The 27541-nt window shown below is 35.1% G+C and overlaps 1 protein-coding gene across 1 annotated transcript in view; it reads right to left on the bottom strand.

Moving 5' to 3' along the window:
• Positions 1 to 4770: 4770 nt before the first annotated feature.
• The window catches only part of CDH10 (cadherin 10), a 102397-nt gene continuing 79626 nt past the window's right edge, over positions 4771 to 27541 (bottom strand). Inside the window, exons 7-12 of the mRNA XM_037381609.1 lie at positions 24779 to 25032; positions 21395 to 21531; positions 18962 to 19083; positions 8550 to 8658; positions 6369 to 6620; positions 4771 to 5528 (exon numbers count right to left, since the gene is read on the bottom strand). Of these exons, the coding sequence (XP_037237506.1) occupies positions 5035 to 5528; positions 6369 to 6620; positions 8550 to 8658; positions 18962 to 19083; positions 21395 to 21531; positions 24779 to 25032 (1368 nt within the window). The 3' untranslated portion in view covers positions 4771 to 5034. The remainder of the gene's footprint in view (positions 5529 to 6368; positions 6621 to 8549; positions 8659 to 18961; positions 19084 to 21394; positions 21532 to 24778; positions 25033 to 27541) is intronic.

Genomic DNA, 27541 nt, shown 5'->3' with positions numbered 1-27541 from the left:
GGGAATGTCATAAAAATGAAGACATACAAGTCATTATACTAGAAATCCAAAGGTCTTTGATGGTAGCCAACTGTGGATGGTTGGGAAGAATGGAAGTATAAAGTAAACATGTAGTGACACTTCCATATAGAAGTTACTTCTATGATCACTGACAATCCATTTATAATCCATTTAAGCAATTAGCATCTACAAAACCTTGCAGCAAGTAGCTCCACAGCTTTATGTGTTTTCTCTCTGAAAAAGAACCTCTTTTTCCTCCTTTTGAACTTGATATTTGTTGTATTTATTAATGATCAGTGTTTATTTTATTAAAAAACAAAGTGAATAGTAGATCCTTTATATCATTTATGTTTTCACAGACATGACATATCTCTTATCAGCTGAAGAATCCTAACCTACCTCATTGTTCCTCCCAAAGAAACCATTTTCTGCCTTTGATCATCCCTTAACCTCTTCTTTATCTTTTCTAGTTTAGAATATCCTGTCTGGGGGAGAATGTGATAAAGACTGTGATAAAACCTTCAATATAAGGACATGACAGATAGCAGCAAAACAATTTTTTTTGTTCTTTTCCTCATTTCCTTTATTTACTTAATGCTGAGCTAAAGTTTTCCCATAATTAGATAATAGAACTACAAGATTTCATTTGTGAATAACCATGCCCATCACTGCATCACTTCACATTAATCTATAGTGATTTTATCTGCTAGATTATTGTCCAGTCATTTACAGTTGCAATGTGTCCATTTCTTATGACAGGCCATTTTATTTACTCATCTTAAACTTAGTAACAAACACAAATAAGCTTTCTAACTCCATTATTCATGTCCTTTTCCACATCAAAAGAGCAGCTCCTGAAGGATTCTACTTCTGGCCTTCCTCTACTAAGATTATTGAATATTTACTATCATTGATTTTCTGTCTTTTGCCCACATAAGGACTTTCCATTTTTTTATATGGAAGCTTAATGAGTTTTGATGTTTGACAAGGTCTCTCACCTTTTGGGTATCTAAGCAGACTATGAAATCTGGAGTTCCGTCCTCTACATGTAAAGATTATGACTGTTGATTCATAGCAAGTAAATGAAGTTCCTGAAGGTGACCAAATCTTCTGACATGAACATGTCCTCATGAACAAGCAGATTACCAAGCTATGTGGAAACCCATCAAAATTACAAATGTTCATTATTTCTGTAATTCTTTATAATGATGAAATTCATGAGGGTACATGCACAATAGAGATGTGCATTATGACGAAGACACTTTTTAAGCACCATTGTTAAATATATCAAAGTTCCTCTGTAAAATAAAGTTTGTCAATACTGTCATGACTTCCTAAGATTTTCAGGAGTTAACAATTATTTTTTTGGATTTTCTGTACTTCTTCTAATTGTACAGCTGCAAGTCACTACTTTGTCATCCTATAGCCTGTTTGGAACACAAAAGATACTTTCTAGATTAAACTGTTGGCTTTCCTCTTGCATTTTAATGAATATTATACAATTAGAATTTCTTGTTTCCCTCAAAAGGACGGATATAAGAGAAGCTTGCTAAAAGTTTCCACACACAGTACCTAAACATGGGTGCAAGTATATTTAGAAAATGTTTTCCTTCTTATGCTTAATCAATAATCAAAATATTATTTTTCAAATGTTAGTGGAAATGTTCAGTAGTATTTTGCCAAGTATATGTTAAAAATATATCTGATCTCTGGTTTGTAGCCAAAAATTAAAGAAAGAGTATTTTTCATATTTCTTTTCAAAGAGTTTTTTTATTTTTCATCGTTTACTGAGGCTGACATCAACATAAAGACAATGAAGCTTTGAGAAATGTTAAATGTTTGGTTTGAAAAATTATTTTTTGAAAAAAGAGCAACTTGCATTCAGAAAAAAAGTTAGTTTAAAAACTGACACTTTGATTTCACAATTGACTATATTACTTTAAAATGAAAACAAAAATAGATATAAAGAAGAGAACACAAAATAAAAAAATAATAAAATATTTCTATATCTGGCTTATATATTTATCAATTCCCATGTTCTTATTACTATATTTTAGATCTTCAGTTATGTGGAAAGTGACTTTTCAGCCAGTTCAACCATATTAGAATAGAGTTTGAATAAGCCTCTGAAAATTTGGAGAGACAATAGAGAAGCCATAACATTTCTTGAAAAAAAATATTTGTATTCACATGTCTCCTTATATTTGCTATTATCTCCTTATGGTTGCTATTTACTTAATGATTTTGGACATAATAAATAACACTGTTATGAATAAGTGAAATTGTTTTAGCTTGAACATCTATCTGCTCATCTTGCTATGAACAGATTACTGTTGAGTGATTTCTGTGCTGTTCATGTGCATCTGATAACGATAATACAGGGCTTGAATTATAGTCAGATCTCTAGTTCACTCACTTGACAAAAATGAAAGCCTAAACTCTTTTGTTGATATGCTTAAATCAGATATATGTTGATAACTAGCTCCTTAAAAAGTTCATTGATTTTTCTTTGGAGGAGTTAGTGGTGGGCCAAAAGGAAGTATTTACTTTTTCCCAAATGTTGGATAAACCTAAAGAGACACTGTAAAACATTTGTCTTCTGTTAGAATAAAGGCAAACCAGACTAAAACAACCTGGAGAAATATTTATCTCCATCATTCATGATTAGCATAGTTAGCAGCTCTGCAGCCCTTAATAGGTATTTTTGTAGTTACTCCAGCAGAAGCAAATTGTAAAAACAGGTTTAAATGAGTATAATGTAGCAAATTTCCTTCTTTTTCTTCCACTTTCTGTGGTAGGTAGCACAAGCAGAATTGGAAAAAAAACCCACTATGGGAACATCTGATTCAAGGGCAATAGAGTCACACTGGACAATGAATGAGACAAATGAAGGTTAGCTTCTTGACAGACAGTAATACAATTGATAAATACTTTGTGCTTGGAATAGTATTAAATGGAGTTAAAGGACAAATAGAAATGTGACACCTTGTAACAGTGAACAAGTGAAAAAACTTCTACATATACAATGCTGGCAGCTGATGGATATTGACCTGATCACGTGCAATGTGAGGATTTTGTTGATGTACGTGCTTGTTTTATTCCCTGGGTTTTTTTTTTTTTTTCAGTCTGCTTAGACAGTTCTTACCACCACCTCTTCCCTGAAGGCCTCATGAAATATTACTATTTATGCTGTTGTTAATGTAAGATCTTATACACACCTTCTTTCACATAATTTCTTTACAAAACCCCAAATACCATTTTTTTGCAACAGACTCTAAGAACTCACTGTCTCCTGCAGGTCCAGCGACTGCAATAGTTATGATATATTTCTGAATATTGAAACATCTATAAGGTCACTCTTGCAAGTCATTTGTAAGTTCGACCTGAAATGCAATATTAACATATTTTGTCTTTGTTTTGTGTGGTCCTGTGGCATTTTTTTTCGTAAGAATGTACAGAAAATTCATTCAGACTGAACAATACCAGGGTCTTGTTTACCACATGTTGTTACATTTTGTTAGGTTTCATACAAATTCATGTGACTAGGCTTAGCAGGTACTACTGGGGAAACAGGTATCCTATTTTACACCTTTTCTACCTTGAATTGTCTGGGAGTTTCATTTTCCAGTTCCTCACTATTATAAGAAAGATGCTGCGATAGTGCCCATGAGTCCTGTCTTCTCCCTTTCCATGACACCTGATACTCACAGCTTTAATCTTTTACTATATGGCTTTACATTTGACTAAGATGTTATGACTTTATCTGTGGCATATAAGAGCATGGAGAACATAGTATACTATTCTGTGACCGGGTGTAATATTAAAGACTGGACTCAGTTGCTTAAATGATCCAGTTCCTAAAATAAATTAGATAAGGTAATGAATTATGACCTCCTGAATACTTTTTTATGATTTGTCTGCAAGGTGGCTGTATGTGCCTATGCCCACTTTCATTAGGCTGAGGTATTTTTACAGTAAAATGGTATATATTTATACAGAAAATGCTATTTGCACAGTAACGTCTATAGTGCTGAAATGGATTTTATTTTTGCTTTTCCTAAATTTTATTGGGAAATAAAACTCCAAGGATATGGCAAGGGGTAAAATAAATTGTCATTTATACTATTTACACTGTACCTAGTTTTTAGGTTAAGGTAATTCAAGTTGAGACAAAATAGCAGTTCATCTTTATAGAATACATCCTCATTAGTTCAGCTCAAAAATAAAACTCTTCTTAAACATGACAACTGTAGGAAGTAGCACTTTTGAGCAAGCAAATAGGTCTATAAATTGATCCTCCCCATGTGAACAAAAGTACTTCAGATTGTGTTAAATGTATGGACAACACTGCAGCATAGCAGTACTAGCAGTTGGTGGTGCTGTCAACATAGAAATTTCATGTTCTCTTCAGTCCTGGAATTCATGGCCAGAACAGGGAGGCAAGCATCAACGTAGTTGTAAAAACTGGTTTATTTCTTAAAAATAAATACAAAAATATAAATATAAAACATTGGCAGATAGAATTTGATGAAATGAAGTTGCACAAACTTTTTTTTTTAAACCAGCTGCATATTACACTTATTAACACCACGTGTACATTTTGTTTTAATTTTAATGTACAGAACAGGACATATTGGATTTTTTCTTCTTTGCCATCTTAAAAGCTGTACTTGCAAGGATAGGACATGTACCTAACAGAAGCGGCTTGTACATGAGGTTGCTTAAGGGATTATCACCCTGTTCAAATTTTTGAAGGTAAGATATTGTTTATTTTACTTACTAAAATGGACAACACTGAATTTCCATAGCTTTGGCTCTTGGAAGGTGATTAAATAAAATGCTGTATATATTCCAAGTGACATCCTACTAGAAAGAATGACTGACATTAATGGACAAATTTAAAACAAATTTTAAAAAGAAACAATTGTGTTGAGTGGCAGGAAAATTTTCCTGAATGTTAAATACTGTTGAGTGCAGAAGGTGTCTGTAAAATTACTTCCAGTCAAAGGAAACAAAAATGTAGCCTACTGTAGGTTAAGAAGTGTCTTTGTCACTTTCTCCTCCACCATACATTTCAGCTAGCTTATTAAACCGAGGGCCCCATTCTCGGAGGTAATCATAGTTTTGATCTCCTTCAGTAGTACCCGACTCTAAGGAGCTCAAGGATTCAGCTATTGAATCATTTCCTTCATAGGCATAGGTTGCAAGCGAGTCATACGGTGGTGCAGAAGGATCAGTATCATGCTCTTTTAGCCTTTGGTTAATGAAATCTCGGACATCTGTGTTATCTGGTGCTGAAGGAGTCCTCCGTGGTACAAATAAAGTTTCAGGCATAATGTCTCGTCGAAGCTTCTTATCTTCGATAGCTGCAGGATTCCTCAGTGTGCCAATATCAAAGGCTTGGGTGTCTTCCTCTCCACCGCCTTCATCATTATAACTCACAATGTTGTCTCTGATGTCCTCTTTAGAGAGGATCAAAGGCTCCTTCTTTCGTTGCCTCTTCAGAGCAGCAAACAGCACCACTATAACTTAAAGTGAGAAACAAAGAATGGCTAAAGATCTCTGTTTAGCAATTGCTTAGTAGCAAATCCACCAGGTACAAGAGCGACATTTCAACAATTCATGTATGTCTGATAAATGGATAAATACCTGTATCTGTATTATGGTGCCACAGTAAGGTCTATATCAAAATGTGCTGTTTTGAATACACATTGTGTGCTCTGCCGCCATGAGCCTGACTATGCGCTCCTTCTGTAACTTTAATGAGTTTCAAAATAGCTAGGTCTGTTCTGAAGATATTTTTCCTTTTTTAAGCTCAAAGTATGCTGTTAAAAACTCGTTTTGAGGTGAATTGTAGGTCATTAAGTGATGTTCTGAAAACCACAAAATGGGCAGTTTTACAAAATTTACGTTTTTTTTTTATGACAGCACAGAAACCTCTGGATAGACAGTGCTTCAATATAGTAAAAGTACTATTTACTAGCATATTCTGTGTCAAATATACTGCATGTTGACTTCAGATGGTTATTTAAATAAAAAAACAACCAAAAAATTAAAATGAAAGACATTAAAGTGATTTTTGATTATGCTATTCCTCTTTGATCTTTTTTGGACAACTTAATGAAAGAACAAAAATGAGCTTCTGGTTGCACATTGATAGTTTTAACAGTCTGGGACTTGAAATTCTTATTTATAATGGCCAATTCCCAGAGAAACAGGTTTTGCCTTTTTTGTATTGTTTTAAATTGCAGTGAACTACTTCTTGCAAAATCCATTATCATTAATTTTACCAACTTGCATAGTTTTGTAAAAAGATTCAGGCCCAAAGCATTTGTTTATGGGGAGGAATATGATTTTTTTTTTCTTACCTAGCAGGATAATGATGCAGAGGAGAATGGCAACCAGTGCCCCCGTGCTGAGGCCAGCCGGGAGGAGCAAGGCCTCAGCGCTGCAGGACTGCATGTTCCCCCGGCTGTCGCAGGCGCACACCCGGATGGTCAGCGTGCCCGTGCTGCTCTGGATCGGGTAGTCATTATCCGATATCACCACTGGTAGAAGGTAGGTACTTATTTCATGTCGACTAAAGCCATTCCTTCTTGTCAAAATTCTGGCAGTGTTATCTGAATTGATTAAAATACAGTGTTGTAGAGTATATGGATATGAAGTGTATAATTTATAGTCCATGTAAACCATCATATTTTACATCACTGGTAGCATTTTGAAACTGTTCCTGATATCACAGTGACATGTCTCTCTTTCTAATGACATTCCCATTTGATCAGAAAACTAGTTATAATTTTTTCTGTACATCTGGTCTGCTCCTCTGTGCTCCTGCACCACCTCTGAGTGTGATTTGAAAAGAGGATTTCTCAAAGCTTAAAATGTTTTATAGATTAATGCATGCAGTGCATGACACAGTTCCAGTTCAGGGCTGAAGCCCTGAAATGAAGTGGCCAACTGAGAAAAAATAACCTTCCACTTATCTGTTCAACAAAGATTATGTTCTGAAAGATTCTCCCTACGGATCTTCTGTGACAACACCCATGGGAATGCTATCTGTAAACTCAGTAAGAGCTTTTCCACATCAAAACACTTCCAACATACTGTAGAACAATGAGTTCTGTACCTTAGCACACGGAGTAGATTTTTTTGAGGTAAAAATTGTCTTAGGAATTCAGAAAATGTGAAAGACAGGAGGTATTACTGCACATTTTGAGAAGTGAACTTACTAAACTGTATTTGTAGCAGACAGATATTAGTTGTATGCAGTATACTTCAGCATCAAAAGCTGCTCACTGAGCAGCCAGAAGGAAGGAAAGAAAGAGAAGAAATGAGTAACAGCGAGAGACTATTTCTTCTGTTGTTAGTGCCACAACACTACGAGTGTGAGCCAACACCAGAGCTGCTAACTTTTTGGTTCAAAAGGGAAAAAATACAGTTTTAGTTTCCTTTAGAAGGAAAAAAGTTCATCATACTTGTGGATCTTTTAAGGTAAGTAGTTAGCTATCTTGCCAGCCAACTTCAGGCGAAATTAAAATAACCCATGTTGAAAAAGAAAGAAAGTAATTACAGATACAAAAGAAATAGCAAGATCTCTACCTCTATACACTCAGGACCTCCTCACCAGAATATAATCTTTATTTACAATATTCAATTACATATTTCTTCATAGCCTCCATGATGTGAAATGCAGTTTTGCTTTATTACATTTCTTTATTGGTTTTGGGTATTTGTATGCTATTTGTTTTCACTCGACATCAGAAACTGTGTCTGATGGATCTTTAAATACCGCTGCTGCTGGGGATTTTATGAATTACGCAAACTATTTGATTTCAGTTCATAACTTTACCTACTGTTATAATTTTTTTCTGCAGTTTTCAGCCTATTACTTTCTGAAATCTTCATCTGGAAAAGAGGGTTATGCCCATTGCTTGTATGCCTTTAATGCATTTGAAGGCTGCTACCATTGTCCCTCCTCATTTATTTCTTCTGTAATCTAGAGCTCTCTCAGTTAGTCAATACTGATGATGAAGGCTACAATGGGTGCATAGTCCCCCTTCCCCAATAGAATCTTCTGATAATTTTCTCTCATAAAAAGACTGACAAAGGATGAAAAGTTAAAGCCGCTACACGCTCAGAACCATTATTTTCATTAATGGTCAGAAAGAAGCAAAAGAGAACAGAGGAATCAGAACTATGTGATGAAAGGCTAAAAAAATCTGAACTTGTCAGTTTAAGCCATGTTTGAAACCTTTTTTTCTCCTTCAGTCAAGCATTTAATCTGGCTATTTACCCCAAACCAACACTTCTACTGATTTGCTTTATAATTTGTTTTATCACATTTTTAACATGTAAATTTGTACCTCTCTTACACAGATAAAATGCAGATGTCCTAAACCACAAACATGGAGGTAAAATTATTACTCTTGCTAGCATCAGCCTTAAAAATTTCTCTACATATTGATAGACATCAAAAGCAAACACATTTCAGGAATGTATGCCAGACAGCAAAGATAAAACACTTTCCCTGGAACAGGCATGGATTTTACCTTCATTATCCTGAACAGTGAAGTTAGGGTTAACAGCAGCTAAACTGAAGAAAAATTTCTGTCCACCAAGAGGGTCGTCTTTGTCTACTGCACTTATGGTTTGAATAAGCTGCAGGAAAAAAAGAAAGCAAACAACAAATACACCAAATACACCTAGGTTTTTGATATAGCTGTCTGACTACTTTAAGAAGACTAGAAGTGTTAAGACGACATCATATTCAAACTATACACATATTGACTTAATCTGTAGAACATATTAACTGAAAAAATGTTAAACAAGTGTATCATAGAAGTTTTTCTAACAAGAGCATCCATATCTTTTGTGTGGTAGTACATGTACAGGTATAAAATGGCCAACTTCTGCCTTAGTCCTCCTTGATAGCCTTTTTCAATATGTATTTATGTAACTTTGTAATAACATAGCGGACAAAACTTGCCAGAAATGTTTTAATCTGTACCCTAGTTTGTTTTTATTCTTCATCACTGATTCATCATTCTAAATTCAAGTCAACACCTAAGACAGGAATTCAGAGGATATTTTATATTTTTGTGATTAAAATGGTATTTTATGAAATAGATGTTTAGCATATTTATTTCTAAAACTGTATTTTTTCTATTTATTAGTATAGCACAATACACCAATAAGATTCCTGAGATTAAAAATGTCAGTTAGATTATATATTTTTAGATTATATAATTTTAAATTATTTTTTTAGATTATGTAATTTTTTCTTTTTTTTTTTTTTTTTAGATGGTATATTTCAACTCTTGTAAAACATTGTAGCATATTCTACAGACGCACCACCTCAGAGTGGGATGAGAATGTGGTGTCACAATTCTCAGAGTAAACTGCATCAGGTTAGTTTAACACTCAGCTTGAGTGCTTTCTGCAATGCTTACAAAAAAGTCTGGGTATTTTTGGGAGAATTAATGGCAAACCTTTATCAATATTTGTTTATGTCAGGTAAATGAATGCGTGGCTTTTTTTCATTGAACTTTCTATACCTAAGGGTGGCAAAATGTCATTTACCAAACAAAATATATTTTTGACATATTTATTGCTTTATGTCAGAGTGGTTTTTTTTTATACCACAGCAATAAAAACTGTACCTATGGCTGAATTTTTGTGCATGTATGCATAAATGTTCTGTTCAGTTACGTTCTTAAGTTTAACTTCCAAAAATAGGTTAATCTTCAGCCTACGTAATTTTTATTCTTAATTTCTAATCCATCGTTTTAAATTGCAGTGTTTTTTCAAGCATGGAATTGCATCTAATTTTTGACACTACTCATTCCCTGTGGCATACTTGTTAAACCTTGTTTGTTTTTCCTCTTCCAGTTCTTTCAGATACAGCTATTTCTCTTCATATCACAGCTTTTGTCAGGATTGAACATCTTTAGCATCAACAATTGCAATGTGCTCCCGTCTGCCTTCACAAATGCCTGATTAACTCCCAGCTTCTATCTTATCCATCCAGAAAACAGCAACAAATTTCTTCAGGAGGGAAGGATTAGATTTCTTTTAATACAGTAGCTTGCTTGCTTTCTCAACCGGAGTTTTGTCTTTCTCTAAATTTGTTTTCTCACATAAACCTCCAATAATTTGCTAGATGAACAAAACAGATAATACAAGCATGTACTATTTGGTTTTGAAGAACCTTTTAATTATTTAGTGAATAACTAGCAGATAAACCTTTAGAGATTTTTGCAAAATTAAGTCAAGAAAATAGCAGTCCATTTTACTTCAAAACTGGAGACCATGAATGCAGTCCAGTTGTTGCTGTTAAGCTGATGAAAATCAACTCCGATACTTTTGAGTGTCTGTAGTTCAAAAGGAGTATGTAGAATTTTTTTTATAGCCTAAAATCTTTTACTGTTTACAAGGATTATTGAGCTACTGCCAACCAGTGTCTCTTAGCAGAACAACAGACAGCAAGAAAAGATCTCCTGTTAATTCTCCCATCCATCATTTCTTGTAACAACTGAAGTTCTCTAGGAACTTCCCTGTTCAAATACTGATCACGTTTAACCTTATGAACATTTTGCAAGCAAATTCAGCTAACTGGCTTACATTAGGGATTAAAAAATTGCCTGTGTTTTTTTGTTGCAAGTATAATTTAGATATTGAAATGTAAGGATCATTCAAAAAAGACAGTAAACATTTGGCTGACTAAATATTATGCAGTTTCAACTTACTTGCTGATACGTTTCTTTAAAAGGCAAAGTTTTAAGGATGATCTTAGTGAAATTGTGTTTAGATACATTATCACATTTACAGTACCTCTAAATTAAATTGTAAAATACATTACAAAGAAAAGCATTATTTGCTTTGCTATTCTTAGTTAGAACCTAAACTTTTTTTTTTTTTTTTTTCAAATGAGGTTATTACTGGAAATTAACACTGGAAGTGTATTACTATCTCCTTTTCAAATGAGGCCATCTACACATTCCAACAGAGCAAGTACTCATCATCTCCTGTGTGAGCCTCAAAAATTCCTCTCACACTGGTGTTCTGAAGTTCTTCCTGTATGTCACCACAACGAATATGCTATTCACCAGACTGGGAACTCAGTGTGGGTGAAGTTTATTTGGCCTTTGGTCTTTGGAGGGACCAGCATCTTCCTGTTAACCTGCTGAAGCACTGCATGACCTCTTGTGCTCTTTCAAGGCCTGTACGTGAAGCAAGCTTCATACAACACATGGACATTACATACAATCAAGCAAGAGAGAAAGCAGATTCTTCCTGCATTGCTGGAAAGCAATAAAAGTACAGATGTAGTCCATAGCCAATGATATAGGTTGTTTTGGTTATTTCTTTGCTTGCCTATTCCATTTATCTTGCAGGCAATTGTCGCAACATCACAGGCTTGGATGTTATAAATAGGACATATTTGACTTCCTGACTGTTGAGCAAAATGTTATCACAACTTCTGTTTGAGAATGGTTTGAGGTCTGGAATCCCTCTCTGCTGCATTCCTCCCCCCACTCCCCCTCCCCCCAAAAACCCCAAAACAAAACAAAAAACTAAGCTCTGTTTTACTTATTTCTTCCACTCTCCTCTATTTCACTGGTTGTGATCAAAATGAAGGTGAGGAGACACTGAAAATCCAAGTGTGTCATAGAGGATTTTGCTTTCACATGTTTTTCAGACCATCCATTCAGACTCTTAACAGTTCTGCCTCTTCTCCAAGACTTGTCTAAGCAAGAACTGGGTTGCAGTCAGACCTTTTCATCACATAGTATTAGTATTTGTCCTGGTTTCAGCTGGGATAGAGTTAATTTTCTTCTTAGTAGCTGGTGTAGTGCTGTGTTTTGGATTTGGTGTGAAAATAATGTTGATAGTACACTGATGGTTTTAGTTGTTGCTGGGTGATGCTTATACTAAATCAAGGACTTTCAGTTTGTCAGGCCCTGATAGCAAGAAGGCTGGAGGGGCACAAGAAATTGGAAGGGGATACAGCCAGGACAGGTGACCCAAACTAGCCAAAGGGATATTCCATATCACTGAATACCATGTTGAGTTTATAAGCTGAAGGAATAAGAAGGAAGTGGGGGACGTTTGGCATTATGGTGTTTGTCTTTCCGAGTAACTGTTATATGTGATGACTGCTTTCCTGGGCATGGCTGACACCTGCCTGCTGATGGGAAGCAGTGAATGAATTTTTTGTTTTGCTTGCTTGCGTGCGCAGCTTTTGCTTTCCCTATTCAACTGTCTTTATCTCAACCCAGGAGTTTTCTTTCTTTTCCTCTTCTGATTCTCTCCCCTATCCTGCTGGGGGGGGGGGGGGGGGGGGGGGGGCGGGGAGCAAATGAACAGCTGTGTGGTGCTTAGTGGCCAGTTGTCGTTAAAACACAACAGTATCGGACAGTTCTTTGTGTTTGACTCTTCCTTTTGTTCCCCTGTGCAACCAATTGCAAGATGTGACAATAAGTGTTTCCTATGACTGACGCACTATATTATCTTCCAGACTTTCAGTGTATTGTGTATGCTGCTTCATCTCTTGTTCCTCTAGTATTTCAGTCTCAGCTGCCTTGGGGTAACTTATGGATATCATGAAAGTGAGTCTTTGCTCAAGTTTTTAATTATTTTCAGAAATCAAATGACTTTAAGCAGAGTGTATTGCTATTTGATACGCAAATCCAATGACTCTACAATTTTTATCCAGTTATTGTCCAGTTGTTTGTGGGCACAGAACTGATAGGAATAATTCAGATTGTAATTAACCACAGGACCTGTGGTGCACGAGCTTTCCCTTTTGTGCAGTTGCTAGGCAGCCACTCGCAATACTATCTGTAGTTTCTAGCCATTGCTTACTTGACTCTGAACCTCTAGGAAGTAATTGATGGCAGGGTAACTACCTAAAGTCTCTGAAATATATGCAAATCTAACCAAAGAAAAAAGATTTCGTAGTGAGTACACCTCTTTATTTGTCATCATATATATCAACATATACGTTAGTAGCCTTTTTCCTATCTTAGTGGAATATACACCTATAATTGCGAGGAATTGAAATGGCAGAGAGTAAACTCTACCTTATAGGTCATCTAGTACCCAGTTTTACATAGTAAATATACACAATGAGTATAGCAGAATAACTGTTGATTTTAATGTACATTTTTGTTATTTCTTAGTAAAACTGATCAATACTAAATCTTTAAAAGTTTTAGTCCTAAATTTCTTAACTTGTCTATACCAGTTTGTACTATGTTTTTTAAAAAATGTAATTAAACAGCAGTAACTACCCGTGAAAGAAGTACTTAAGTCTTATTAGAAAATCCTATTTAGTTATAAGGGACCCTTTGAAGGAGGAAATAGATGTGTTTAACTTCTGCTATCCCCCTGCCTTTACATAAGAAACTGATTTAACAAACTAGACTTTTAAAAAGTGACAGGCTACCAGGAAACAGCTATTTGTCTGAAACATTTGTCTGAAGTTTACAAGTTATCAGTACTATTCCAAAAACGAAAATCTGGGAAGTCTTTTGTTTCCTTGGAATTGTCATAAAATTATTCCCCATAGCCTTTGTAGCTAGAGTAGCTATACTGGTAATCGTACTAACACAAAAGTAATTATAATTAATGGGGTCTTACATGACATAACATATACCAGTATGCAAATGATACTTGCACAACCCTATTTGATGTTGGGAGTTTTGATGAGAGGCAAGCCTAGTTAGCATTCCATTGTTCCAGGCAATGTGCTCAAATACAGAAGTTAGTGTAAGTCCTACATTAATTCTGTTTGACTCCCATGGAACAGGGCAGGGGGAATGATTTTGGTTTACATTAAAAAACCAAACCCCCCAAAAAAACCCAGTAGTTGAAAGCATTATGTTACATGGTTTGCAAACAAGTTCCTGATGCTATTGCTAACTATATTAATGTGATATATCCTGTTTTACACATGGTTTCATAGAGTGGTGTTTTCCCCTTAGACCAATCAACCATGGGATACCCCCATTACACTCACAGTAAGTTGCTTCTCCTTGCTAGCCACAAATCAGTAACTTCAGGGAAGCCAAGGATGTTCCTCTGTCTGAAAACAGCCAGGAAATTAAGGGCCCAAAAACAGTCAAAGAGGGTTGTTAGCCACTAAAAGCTGATAAAACAATGGAAATAAGTTTGCTGTGTAGGCTGTTTATTCCAACGCAATTCACCTTTGTGCTTGGTAGGTCCTCTTTGAGCATCAGTTCTATCCACTGTTCAAATAAATGGTTATTTTTTCTAAACCCACTATATATTTGCTTTCAAATTCTGTACAAAGAACAGAAAATATAATGTACTATTAAGAAAAAACCCCACAACTATTTAGAAACCCTACACTGATTTGCATTACAAAAACTTTCTCCTGCCAGAGTAAAACAAAGTAAAACTTTTGAGAGTTTTTAAAATAAGTAAGGCAAGAAGAAAATTCTGACACTACTAAAACCACTGGAACATGTAAGATCTACGGAAATACACTGAAGGAACTAAAATAAGAATAAATCAGAAAAGATGGAAAAGGAACAGAAAAAAAATACGTCAGTAAGTTGACCACAAATTTTAGTATGACAAAAGAAATGAGGGAGATGCAATAAATAAAGATAAAATAACACGGCAGGATCAAGTTATAAAAAATCTAAAAAGAGGAAAGGAAAATTGAATGCTAGAAAATGAAACTTCAAGGTATTCAGTTTTTCAATAGACAATATTTTGGTTATTTCTTTCAATAAAAGGAGTAATGATTAGAAAGACACCTGGTGACTAAAGTAATGCAATTGCTGGAAACATAAAGATATCAAAAGCCATGTTTAAGCCAGGTTATGGTGAGAAAAGTATCCCTGCTAAGTTTTTTGTATGGGTCAAATGACATGGTAAGAAAAGGAGCAACATAAAAAGAATTGGTTCAAGAAACTTAGTGTGTTTAGATAACCTATGCTGAATTAAGGTACAGGAAAAAGAAAATAAAACAAAAAAGTCATAATATTTTAAAATGTCATTGAAAGAGATGAGCTAGACTGATTTATATAACACTGGGACAAGAGAAGAAGTCATAGACCTAGTAAAATGAAGGCCAACAGCAAGACTGCAGCAAGCACGCTTGGAGATCCAGATGGAAATACAACTTTTCTTGTTGCTTTTGGGGCTTTGAAAGCTGCCGAGAACTGTGCTGTTTGCCTGCTTCCTGCACCTGGTTCAGGCAGGTAGCTCTTCAGGGAAAGGACACGATCTTTGAAACGACCAAAACGCCACTGGGCACGCGTAACAGTACAGGTCTGTTAATGCAAGGCCTTTGTGATTTGGCATATGTTTGTTATTCAATATGTTTTAATTTTATGTATATAGCCTCCCAGACACAGGTGTGTATATATATGTATTACAATGACCAGAGTAGAAGATGATGCACGGCCAAAGTGAAATAAAAGAAAAATGAGCAGATTCTCATTTAAACATCACAATATACTTGTGTCAGGTGCAGGGTGCCCAGTGCTGACAGCTGCAGTGGGGAGCTGCAGGGGTGGGGGCTGCCCTGTGCCAGTTCCAGGCAGTTCCAGGCGGCCCCACCGGCCCCAGCGCAGGGCACAGCTGAGCCCCGCAGCCACGGGCGGGCGCCTCGGGGAAAGCCGGGCTGAGAAAGGGCAAAACGGTGCCCGGCAGCCAGGGCTGAGGGCAACGGGGTGAGAAACAGCCCGGCCAGCCCCGAGGGGGGAGCGGGAGGGGGCAGGGGGCTCCGGGCGCCCCCGCACAGACGCCCCCGCGGGCCCGGGGCAGCCCCCGGCGGGCGGGTGGTTCCCTGCGGCCCCTGGGAAGGGCCCAGCCGGAGCTGGGCACAGCTGAGGAGGGAGAAGAGGCAGAGAGGAGGAGGTAGACAGGCCAAGAATGAAGGGGTGAAGGTGAACCTGAGAAGAAAAAGGGATGGAGGGAAGGTGTTTTAGTTCTCTTGTCTTTGTTTCTCACCATCCTACCCTATTTTTAACTGGCAGTAAATTAAATTAATTTTCCCCAAGTCAAGACTGTTTTGCCAGTGATGTTAACTGGGAAGTGATCTCCCTGTCTTTATCTCAACCCATTCTCTTTTTCATCTTATTTTCTGTCCTCTTGAGGACAGAGGGCGTGGCTGGGCGGGCACCTGGCTGAGGTGAGGTCAACTCACTCTGCCTTTTCTTTTGTCAGGTCACTTACAAAGGGAGAAGGGCTGCTCTTCTGACCATTACTATAGGGAAAATGAATATGTAAAAAAAATATACTCGGCTCCCATGTAAAATCTCTCCAAATTAGGAGTGACTTCTGCTTTGTACATTGATTCCTGTCTCCTACATTAGAGGATCTTCGGAGGCTGGTTTCTGAGCTGCCAGGTGTGTGGCAGCTGGGAGCTGGTAAAACCAGTGGGAATGCATCTGCACAGATGTCCATCTCCTGGCTCTTCTCACCTGGGGGTGGAGGACAGCTGAACTTTGTGTACAGGGCTGCAGCAGTCCAAGCATTTTGTTCCTTTCTTCCCCTCAACTCATGCTGAGTCAGCCTTGTATAGCTCATATGAATGCCTGTGTCCCCTTTATGCCATCAACACCCAGTTTGTCCTCTTTTTTGGGGGGCTTAAAGAACAACCATCAAAATGGCATTCTGCCACAGGTGCTGCTTTTTTGTAGCTTTTGGAACAGGACATTGCCATCATTTGGAAGGTCATGGTATGATCTGACATCAACGATAATAACATGCAGGAAAACAATCACAGACCTGAGAATTACTCAGACTCCAAAAATCACATTTCTTTAAAAGTATTCTCCCTCTCTCTTTTGCTATACATATGCATATATGTGTATCTGTGGATATATGTATATACACACTTCCATATATATTATATACAGTGTGTGTGCCTATATATGTAAGTGTATATATATGTTTATATATATTTTATATGTGCTTCAATATAAATTAAGGAAATGGAATTTTTAAGGAAAAATAAATGGGAAAACAATATTCATTAAAATGTTTGTCAAAAGGAGATAGGAAATATTGAAACGTATACCACAAAATTTGTGATTGATGACGTATCGTAATAGTTTAAGTGATCTAATAGAAGGTTTATATTTGATCATGGATCAAATGTAATTATGAAAACCTGAAAGGAAAGAAAAGTAGCATAAATGTGAGAGGAATAAAACTAAGGGAACCATGTTCTGTATGGATTTATTACATTCAATCTCTCAGGACAGACTGAATTCCAAAATAACAAGTCTTATTTACTATCTACCCATAAGAAGGATATAATTACATTCAATTAGATTACTCATGTTATCCTGCATTGCATTTCCAGCAAATTATTTAAACAATCATTTGCAACTCAGATTTTTTTTTTTAATAATATATTGATAGCCCTTCTTAGTAAACTTGGCACTTTTTTTCTGATAAAAGAGACAATATTGAGCTCTATAACAATTTAAATAAATATTCATGGATACAAACACTTATTTATCTTCTCATTTATTAATCATAAACAATTTAAGTGTTTTTTTCAACTTTTAACTGATGGCATTTTCTGAATGTGAACAGAAAACCAGTGCAATGCAGAAATAACTTATGTTTACTTTTAAATTATACTGACATCAATACTGTAGATACCTCAAAAAAATATAGTTCCTCAAAATATGTTTATATGAAAACATAACTGTTCTATTAAGCAATTCTTCATCCTCTATAGTAGTAACTTGGACAGAACAGATTCTAAGACCTCAAATGAGTAAACTTTGTGAATTAGTGCATATAGACTTTTTTAACCCAGGTTTTTTTTGGTTTTGTTTTTGTTTGTTTTTTTTAACTGGAAGAGGAAAATTCAGTGCTCTACTTTTCCAATTCTAATCCATATCCCATACTGAAAACGGTTAAATTATTATTTTTAGCATTTATGGAGGACACTACAACTGTCAAAAATTCTAGATGTTTAGCCAGTGATTTCTATCTATTTAACAGTTCGAATTCTTTTATAACCCTTGAGGCAGATAAATGCCCTTGCTCAGTAACTTTAGGTATTTTATGCATTATAAATTTGCTCCTTAAATCCTCTGTTCTAATTTCCAGCTGATGTTACTTCTAGAAAGAAGGATGGCAATCTGAATGTGAAATTTGTAATACAACCCAAATGCCATACCTGTAGTACTGAAAGAGTTAAGATAAACTGATACTTCTCCCATGTTCATTTCAAAGGTGCTAAAATGATTGCACTGAGATACTACTGCTACCATTTTAAAGGATTTATTATTGGCTGACTGTGCCCTGGGACATGCTGTGCTGTAATAGGAAACCAGTTTTTTAACAGTTCTAATAAGCAGCTGACTGTTAGGAACTAGATATTAAGGAGTGCAGTCCTTTCACTTAAATTGAAGTAGACATTCTGTAGCCTCTAGGAGGCAAAACAAAATATTATGTCACCAGTTAAAAAAATGTATGTTTTGTATGTTCTTTTCCAAAGTTTTTGGTGTGATAATAAAGATAAGGCTAACAATGGGGAAAAAACAAAAGTATGAGAGATGTAGCTGTCTGTAACCACCATCAGCGTGGGTTGAAATATATCTGTATTTTGCTATTTGAGAGTTATTGAAAATACAGATTGAAATTCTTAGTAGTTACATATAACGTTTTACTTTGTGAAGATAATAGCAAAACTAATTATGACCATGTGTCTTGGACATATCTACTCAGGATTTAACAGTGTTACAGGGTTAGGTAAAGAAAAGTGGTAATTCACACACTAATGCTGTTGTAATGTATTGGTATTTCACTCCACGCCTCAACTGCAGAGTTACTTTGTTTTCATTTTCAACATTTCAGAAGCTGTTTCGGACATGATTTCTCCCAAGAAAGAGGCAAGAATAATCTACAGTTGAATGCCATAGCAAAACTGGATACTAGGAAGTGTTTATCAAAGGCATACCTGTCCAGCTCTTGCATTTTCACAGACAAAAGTATCGTAGAATACAGCAAACTGTGGGGCATTGTCATTAACATCCAAAATTCTTACATAGACTGGAACGCGAGTAGTATCTTTGGGGTTGTCTGACAGGAGAAGAGAGAAGAATAATGAATTTATTTTCCTACCAAAAGTTTTCTGTTTTCTTTCAAATTTCATGAGCAATAAACAAACAAGGTTAGGTATGAAACTGGTCAAAATGTAACATACAAACTTACACCAGGTAAGAATCAGGCCCCCTGAAAAATAAGATGTTTTGCTTTAAGTAAAAATTAAATTATTGTTATCTAGTGAGTAATGAAGATTTCACATGTAAATAGGGTCTGCAACTGTTAATTATCTATGCAATACAGTATATAAAAAGTATGCCCAGTACTATAATGACAAATTTGATTATTTTGTGGGAAGAAGAGTATTATTCTGCTGTAAGGTTTTGATTTTTAATTTTAAAAGTACTCATAATTTGTTTTGTTTTACACAGAAAATACATTATTGACTTTGTGAATTATGCTGGTTTTGGCTGGGATAGAGTTAATTTCAATCACAACATGCATGCATATTTGGAAAATTTTTCAAGCCTGACTTTCCTCTTGTGCCTTAATAAGTAGGGAGAAAATCCACAAAAACAATGAAAGTATACCTCGCCAAATCTGGTAAAGAATTTATTAGATTCAGAGATTTTATGTTTAAATTGCCTTTAAAAATATGAACGTAGATTTTTAGACCTTAGGTTAAGAACAAGAATAGTAACCTCCCCTTTGCCAAATGACAAAACCCTAGTATTATTTAGAGTGTCCTTTCATAAGTATCAGCTAATTCAGGAATACAAGTGTCCCTGTTCTCACTTGCTGATCTATTTGCCATACCAAGAATCTGAAATAATACCTGGGAGTAAAGAAGTGCAGCCATTTTTTGGAATTCTGCATATGATTTTGCAATTTTAATTTGTTTATTGTTAATGAATGGGACAAGTAACACTAGAGATGATTCAAAATTACTGTGGTTTTGGGGTTTTTTTTTTTTCCTTTTTCTTTTTCTTTTAAGCAGCTTCAAATAAAAGAGTAAACATTTAGGATTAGCTGTCATTAAATTCATTTGTTATTAATAACATCTTTGCTAAAGAGTGAGATGTAGATGTTTTTGACTCTTGGAATTGTTTAAAATGGCAGGTTTTTCAGAGTCTGGCAGTTTTTCATAGTCTTTTGCATTTTTATACTGACTTTCCAAATAAATCTTAACACTGCTTTCCCATTGTGTCATGCTTCACAGGTAATATTTTTAAAGATTTAAAGACCTAAATCTCCCCCTTTACTTCTTCCTCCAAAACTATCATACCTCTGGAGAATGCTAGCTACTCCAACTAGGTCCAGAATGTAAATTTGCTCAAAGTATCCTGACCAGGAAATAAGTTTAGCATTGTGATATAATCATACAAAAATACTAAGTTTTTTCATTATATAAATACTTCTGAAAACTATTCTTGCAACACTGGACCGCACTATGAAGGATTGTAAGCTCAGGACAATGCGTTACAAGAGAAAATGAAAGGTTTTTGAAAAAAAGTACAGCTACCAGGTGTGCTCAATACAACCAGTTTATTAATCTGGACTACAAAAATGGGGATAGGCAGACTAGGAGTGGTTAATAGGCTCTGCAGTGCTGTTCTTGCCAGCCATGTTTCACTGCTGATAAGCTTTTTCTAATTTTCCTTTTCTTTTTTTATTGATATAAAATTACCCCCCCAAACCCAGTAACTTTGAAATCAAGTGATCCTCACTAGCTTATTTCAAAGATCAGATGTATGTCTCTTTAGAAAATTTTCTGTTGGGTGGTTAGAGTTAATCTCAATAATGTAACAGGTTTAGAAAGATCTCTGCTTTCTTTGTACTTTTAACGTGAAAATATCTACTGAAAGCTGATTTAAATACTCCCAAGAAATGCTACAGCTTAGGAATCAAATTGAACCTAACTTGTACAATGTATTGATTCCAAGAGCTGTAGATGTAGATACCATAGGAAGAGATAATGAAATTGTTTCTAAGGAAATGAAGAAAATTATAAGAGACAAAACCATAGATTTTTATCCAGAACTCTTCAACTTTAAATGTAAAATCATGTCGTTATCATCAAAGAAAAAGAAGAAAACAGAGTTACTGCAGTGTTATTATTTAACTGGCTAACAGTTCAGAAGTAACTTGAACACTAAAGGTCAGTGGTGGAAGTAGGTAAGAAAAAAAAGCAACGAGGAGACTGTTGTTAGATACCCCCAGTTTATTTTCCCAGAATATCTAATAGAAAGGGGCAGGGGGAGAAGGCAGGGAGGTTTTTTGCCTCAAAGTCAAGCTGTAATTTTGCAGACTAAGGAAAAACGGAAAGAGTGAGTCTAAATTGGCTTACTGATCTCAGCTGCTATAACACTAAGATTGTGCCATTGTGATATCTCACGGTCAAGTGTCTTTGAAGTATAGATGGACCCATTTCCAGAATGAATATTGAATATCCTGTCAAGGTCGGTGTGACGATCCAGAGAAAACCTAAATATAATAAAAAAAGGAAAAGTATTATCAAAATAATAGAAAATGGAAGAAAACATACATTTCACAAGTCAATATAGCTTTTAATGTTACATTACAAAGGCTAGTTTTGAGAAGACATGCATTTAGTTTCTGTAAACACTTAGGAAAATTCTGTTAGCTCCACAGAATGAAGAATAAAAATTGCAAGAATTTCATAAATATGATACAATAGTAATATTTGTGATGTAATATTTGATCATCTGAACTTTTATAGACATAGATGAGAATCATAGAAAATAAAGTCAGAATTTCAATCTAATAATTAAATAATTGTTTTAATCCTGAAAGGAAAATTTTCTTTTATGTACTGTTCCTTCAGACTACGACTGACAGCTCAATTATGAGCTTTTCAGAAGTATCGTTACAAGCTCACCTTCTACACTTCAGGATATATTAATTTACTAGAGATTGAGTTAAAAAAACCTCAGTAAAAATAAGTTCATATGCAGAAATTTCACGTTCATGACTACTGATGTTAAAGGACCTCATATGTTACTATAGTTGCCGTACTTCTGCAGGCAAAACTAAGACAATATGGCAGAATATCAAACTAGAATCATAAAAATTTCTCTTTCCTCCATTTTTTCTAATGTTTAACACTGCCTTCAAAGTTAGGATTGAACCTTTGATGTTGAATTAAATGTAGGATTTTGTGAAGTACAGAACATTTATGTAACTAATTGGCAGAATTGAGCCAAATTAAAAAAAAAGAAAAGTCTGCTAGTACACTTGTACAGTGCAATAGAAAGAATTGTTCATATTTTTATTAACGTTTATGAGTGATCTAAACAGTTCATCATGTGTATCTGTTTTTATATGCAGTACTTAATTAAATTGAGCAAAATGAAAAAATATGGTCATATGAAAATACAGTCTATAATGTTTTGGTGTGTTATGTTTGGTCACTCCACTTTACATGGTAGCACAAATATGTAAAACAAACAAAGCCCCAACAAAAAAGCCAACAACAAAATGAATACAGAAACAAAACAGAAGGAAATTAGAACAGCCCAAAAGACTTCTGAAGTGCAGGAAAGATTTGCTTAAATTATTTTTTTTTATTACTAGCTGACTATAATAACTGTTAGGATTAAACAAAAACCTGTTATTTTTCAGAGGAATTATATATTAAGACTATTTGGCTTATGTGATAAGCATTTGATTTTACTTCATCCATGGAAGTAGTTTTAATGAGGAAAAGAACTTATTTTGACAGCACTCTAGCTAACGTTTTTTCAATAGGCAATAACAATTTCTCTAGCTAATGAGATGTATTCCACATTGTTCGATTAAAAATTCAATACCATTTGATCATAGCCATGAGATAAGCACATATTTTTACCCCATCATATTGCCTCTAATAACCTGCAAATGCGCAAGAATTATTATCTTTTCAAAATAGCTCCATATTCATTGAACAAAATAGAAATTAGTAAAACAGGAAGCTATTGGCACTAAATTTATAGGAAGCCTAACTTATATGGAGTCTTAATAAACAGAAACTAATAAATAAAATAAACAGGCAAACAAAAAAAAACAACAAAAAACTGAATCAATTCTACAGTCTAAAGCTTGTAATATTTTTTAACTAACTATCTGAGTACTGTACAAACTTCCCTAATTCCGAAATATACCAACTTCAAAATACTTTAGTTAAAAGTGTTAGTTGTTCACTTCTGGGGCAAATACATAGCGCTTTGTATTTAGTGTAGATAATTTAAGAAGTGAAAGCATGTAAAAACTTACCCTAGCTAATTCTTGTTTGAATGTATATTCAAGGTTGCTTTGGAAGTTGAAGAACAGAGCAAATACTAAAGATAATTTGATCTACACTATGGAAGTTGTTTTAATGTTCTTGCCTTCAACTAGATAACATTAAATGAAAGCTGAAAGAAATGACTGTACTATGAAGAGCATTATCACATATATCTTCAATTTTGTTCTCCAAGTGAACTAAATCTGGGTTCAATCGTCCCTTGTAAAAAATTTTGAAATTTCTTTGCTCTTATTAATATTGGCCTGCTCCACCTGCCTCTTCAAAATTATTTTCTATGGGAGAATGAGCAAAACATCAATAGGACATAGAAATGTTATATAAAATAATATTTAAGTCGCTACTCTGCAAATAATAGTGATGAGGAAAATACATGCTACAGTTGTTCAATTAATTAAGTTGCATCAGAAACAAAATGAGGGAAAGCTCAAAGTCTGTTCTTTTTACAGTCATGATTAAGAAAATATAAATACTGAAATTGTCAGTGGTCTCATGCAATTAGAGTGGATAAAGATGCAATGCTAAGTTATTTATATATTCTTAAATTTTAGAGGCTTGGTGTTATATCCTATCTTTTCCATACACACAAATTACTGTAGGAGAAAATTAGATTCAGTTTCATTTCCTAATTCAGTTTTACCACCTGGGCCTCATTAAGAAATATGCAGAAATTGACTTTGAAGTCAGTAAACAAGGTTCTTTTGCCAGAATATAGTTTTTATGCTTTGTTCGGTATTTCAGACAACAGACGTTCAACTTGGACTGAATTGCCTTATCTGTTTCTTAAATCTTACGCATTATAGAAAAACAAACAAAAAAAACCATACCAAAATATAGTTTACTACACTCAGCTAGATGCGATGTAGCATGTAGTATCTAGTGGTATATGTAGAAAAGATTTTTAGAGTTATTAATTTTTCAAGGTCTAATTCCTTGGCGTATTTCAGCACACAAAGATAATTTTATCTTGTATAGCAATTACTCTGGCAAGCCTGCAGAACAGGAGGCACCAACCACAGCAGGTGAGATCAGCATTGCATACTTTCCAGGACCAACCTGAGGAAGCATTAAAGCTCTGTCCCCTTCCTGGGCCATAAAATGGTTTGGCACTTTTTCAGTGTGAAGCAAGATATTGTCCTGAAAGGCCTATTTGAAATCAATATGTAATTGTATACATTTTCTGAGATCTGAAGTACTAGAAAACATTTCCTGAGTCTCCTGTATGTCAAGTGAATGGCTGTTCCCCAAGGTGTTTGGACGCTTATAGATAACATCATTCTCAATTGTGTCTATCTCTGGGACACTAGTAAATAACACAAAAAAATTAACATCATCTTCCTGTGCACAATGTGTACATGAATATTCATGTTGTATTACTATTTCTGTTAATTTTGTTAGCAAACACTGTATTTACAGAGACTGGAGTATTACCTTATCGGACTAGAGGCCGAATCAGGATCCCGTGCCATTACTGTTCCTATTATTGTCCCCAACTCAATATCTTCATGCACCTCAAAAAGGTATGAAGATCTGCTGAAGACAGGAGGTTCATCTACATCTTCTACAGAGATTTTCACAATAGTTGTATCTTTAAAAGGCCCAAGATAATAGAAGCGTGGATCCACATGTGTATTCTCAGCCTCTACTTTCAAGGTATAAAGTCGTCTTGTCTCGTAGTCCAGTGGCTAAAAATGAAGATGATGATAAAGTTTATTATATTACATTATATATTGAAAGATATTGCCCTACATACATAATGGAAACTGAAGAGGACTCAAGCCTTCTCAGATCTTGCTCTCAGTTGGGGGAACCCAAATACAGTTCAGATTTTCCACAGCATTGTGATCACTTTCTTTAGTGATAAATTCCCATTGTTTTTAGAGGAAGTTTCTCTTCCTAAATATTATTTGTATTATTATAGCACCAATGACAAAAATTTTCAGTGCAAATTTACCAATTATTTTTATGAATTTTGCAGCTGTTTCACAGCTGAACATGGATATGAAGAAATCATATAGGCATTTAAAATACTTCAAAATACAGACTTGAAATAATGACATTTCAGAACAAGGTTCTTAATACTAATATTTCTCAGGAAATGCTATAAACTCTTGGATACTCAAAATAGTCTGAGTATCCTTATTGTCAAAAACATGTATCTGGCCTTAAGCATTAGGAATGGTTTAGGTTTCTTTTAAGGAAGGAGGGATGTGTCAAAGTACTCTGTATCTAGAGAAACAGTAAGAGCTTAATCTTGTTAGTTTTCATTTAACTTAATTAATCCAGCATCAGAGATTTTGTTGGGTTTGTTTGAGTTTGTTTGGTTTTTTTTTTCAAAATAGAACTGACGTCAGAAGTTCATTTTTAAAATGGAAGGAGGAGAGGTTCAGGTTTGTAATTAGAAACTATTTTGGATAGAGAAGAACCTTTATTCATTCAAATTTTTCTAACTGTTATAGATTAAAAGTGTTAGACAGTTAATGATACAGAGGAAATGAGCAAGTTCAGAATTTACCCTACTGACACAGAGAAGACACTATTAACTCCCCCAAAATCTCAGGGAGGTATCAAGCTGGTGGTTTTCATTCATCAAAGTGAGTGGTAGAAGACTTGTTTTTTTCTGCCTAACTGCTTTTAAATACAAATTAATGTTCATGAAAGATGCTAGAGGGACAGCCTAGAAATTTAAATATTCTATTTAAAAGCAGAAAGATGAAGTCTAGTGAAAGAATGATTTTCCTCACTGCCCGATACTTGATTTAAAAAGGTAGTTAGAACAGAAGGGAGAATATCTATGAATAGAATTGAGAAACGCAACAAAGGGCTGCTATGTAACCTAGATATGAGACCATTGGTTGTCTACAAAGTGCAATATGCTGCTATTAAGGGGTGCTGGCTTCAAGCCTAGAAGCAAAGAAGCCATGTTGATCCTGCTTTATTCTAATTAGCTGGCTTAATTGGCCAGAAGTTGTGCCATGAAGATGTAGTTAACATGCTACTAGTACATTCACATCCAGTTTGGACATCTCTTCCGGCTATTCTACAAAACATGGATATGAAACGCATGGATTACTGAGGTATTCCAATGTATCACCAGTAATGAACAAAACTGTTGCCCAAATGTATGACATTGTGGCAAGGCAATTATTTAATCTGTGAGAATTTGTCTAGAAAAAGTTCTTTTGTGGCAGGTATTAAATTCAGACTTACTAGTTTAGGGGATCAGTAAAGGAACTCCAGCTATTCATAGTTACTCATCATTGAAAACAGAAACAACAATCAACATGGCTAAATAAAAAACAAATTAAAAAAAGAATATTTTTATAAATTAACAAACTGAGCATATCTTCTTCCTTGCTAGTTACTGCTGTTGTCTGTGCTATCCGAATAAACAACTTATTTATCGGTATGGAAAAGCATCCTGGAAATTGCAAAATGTGCCAGATTGCTAATGACAGAATGAGATCTTGTTCGTTAGTATTTATTGGTGACATTTTCAGAGCTTCTGTGTTATAAATTATGAGAGTTTTATGCTTGGTGGAGTTATTAGACTGTTTTCTTCAAGACTCTATTGATTTAATATAATAGCACTTTGTGCCAAAAATATGAAGCAAGCAAGAACACCTCAAGAGAAGCCTTTGCAAAGTTCTAGGAAAAGGAAAAATAATGATGACTATGCTTATAGAATAACATAGAGGTTAAAAAGGAACATACTCTGATCTTTGCAGAACTTATCTTTTCCTTGGTTGCCATTATCAAGAAATATGGAGATATATTTCATAGTAGTGTTTAATTTGTTACTTTATGCTTAAGGAGATTTGTTTTAAAAGCTAATATAAACAGTGTTTTATGTTAGAAATGCTGCCTGAACTATTTAGAAACACATCTCAAAATCCCAAAGAAAAGGACTGAGGGACTTCTGGAAGGGAAATTGTTGAGGAACAGGAGGATGGCATTTCTAAGTGTGAGATCTTACACCTCTGAAAGTGCTCTGATGCACAAGACAGCTAGCTCTGAAACAGGGACACCATCATTATTTACTGCTCATGTGTTAACCAGCTTTACATGTTGGAAACAGGAATAAAACAACATAGCTTGTGACCCAGTTCCCATGCGTATGATTGTATTCTGCCATACACTGGTCACCTAAGTTGATGAGAATCTCCTAGGATAAGGAAAACCTACCTCTCTCAG

This window comes from Falco rusticolus, chromosome 3 (assembly GCF_015220075.1).
Source record: "Falco rusticolus isolate bFalRus1 chromosome 3, bFalRus1.pri, whole genome shotgun sequence".
Taxonomy (NCBI): Eukaryota; Metazoa; Chordata; class Aves; order Falconiformes; family Falconidae; genus Falco; species Falco rusticolus.
Note: the sequence above shows the minus strand (reverse complement) of the source record. Positions and strands in the feature narration are given on the sequence as shown.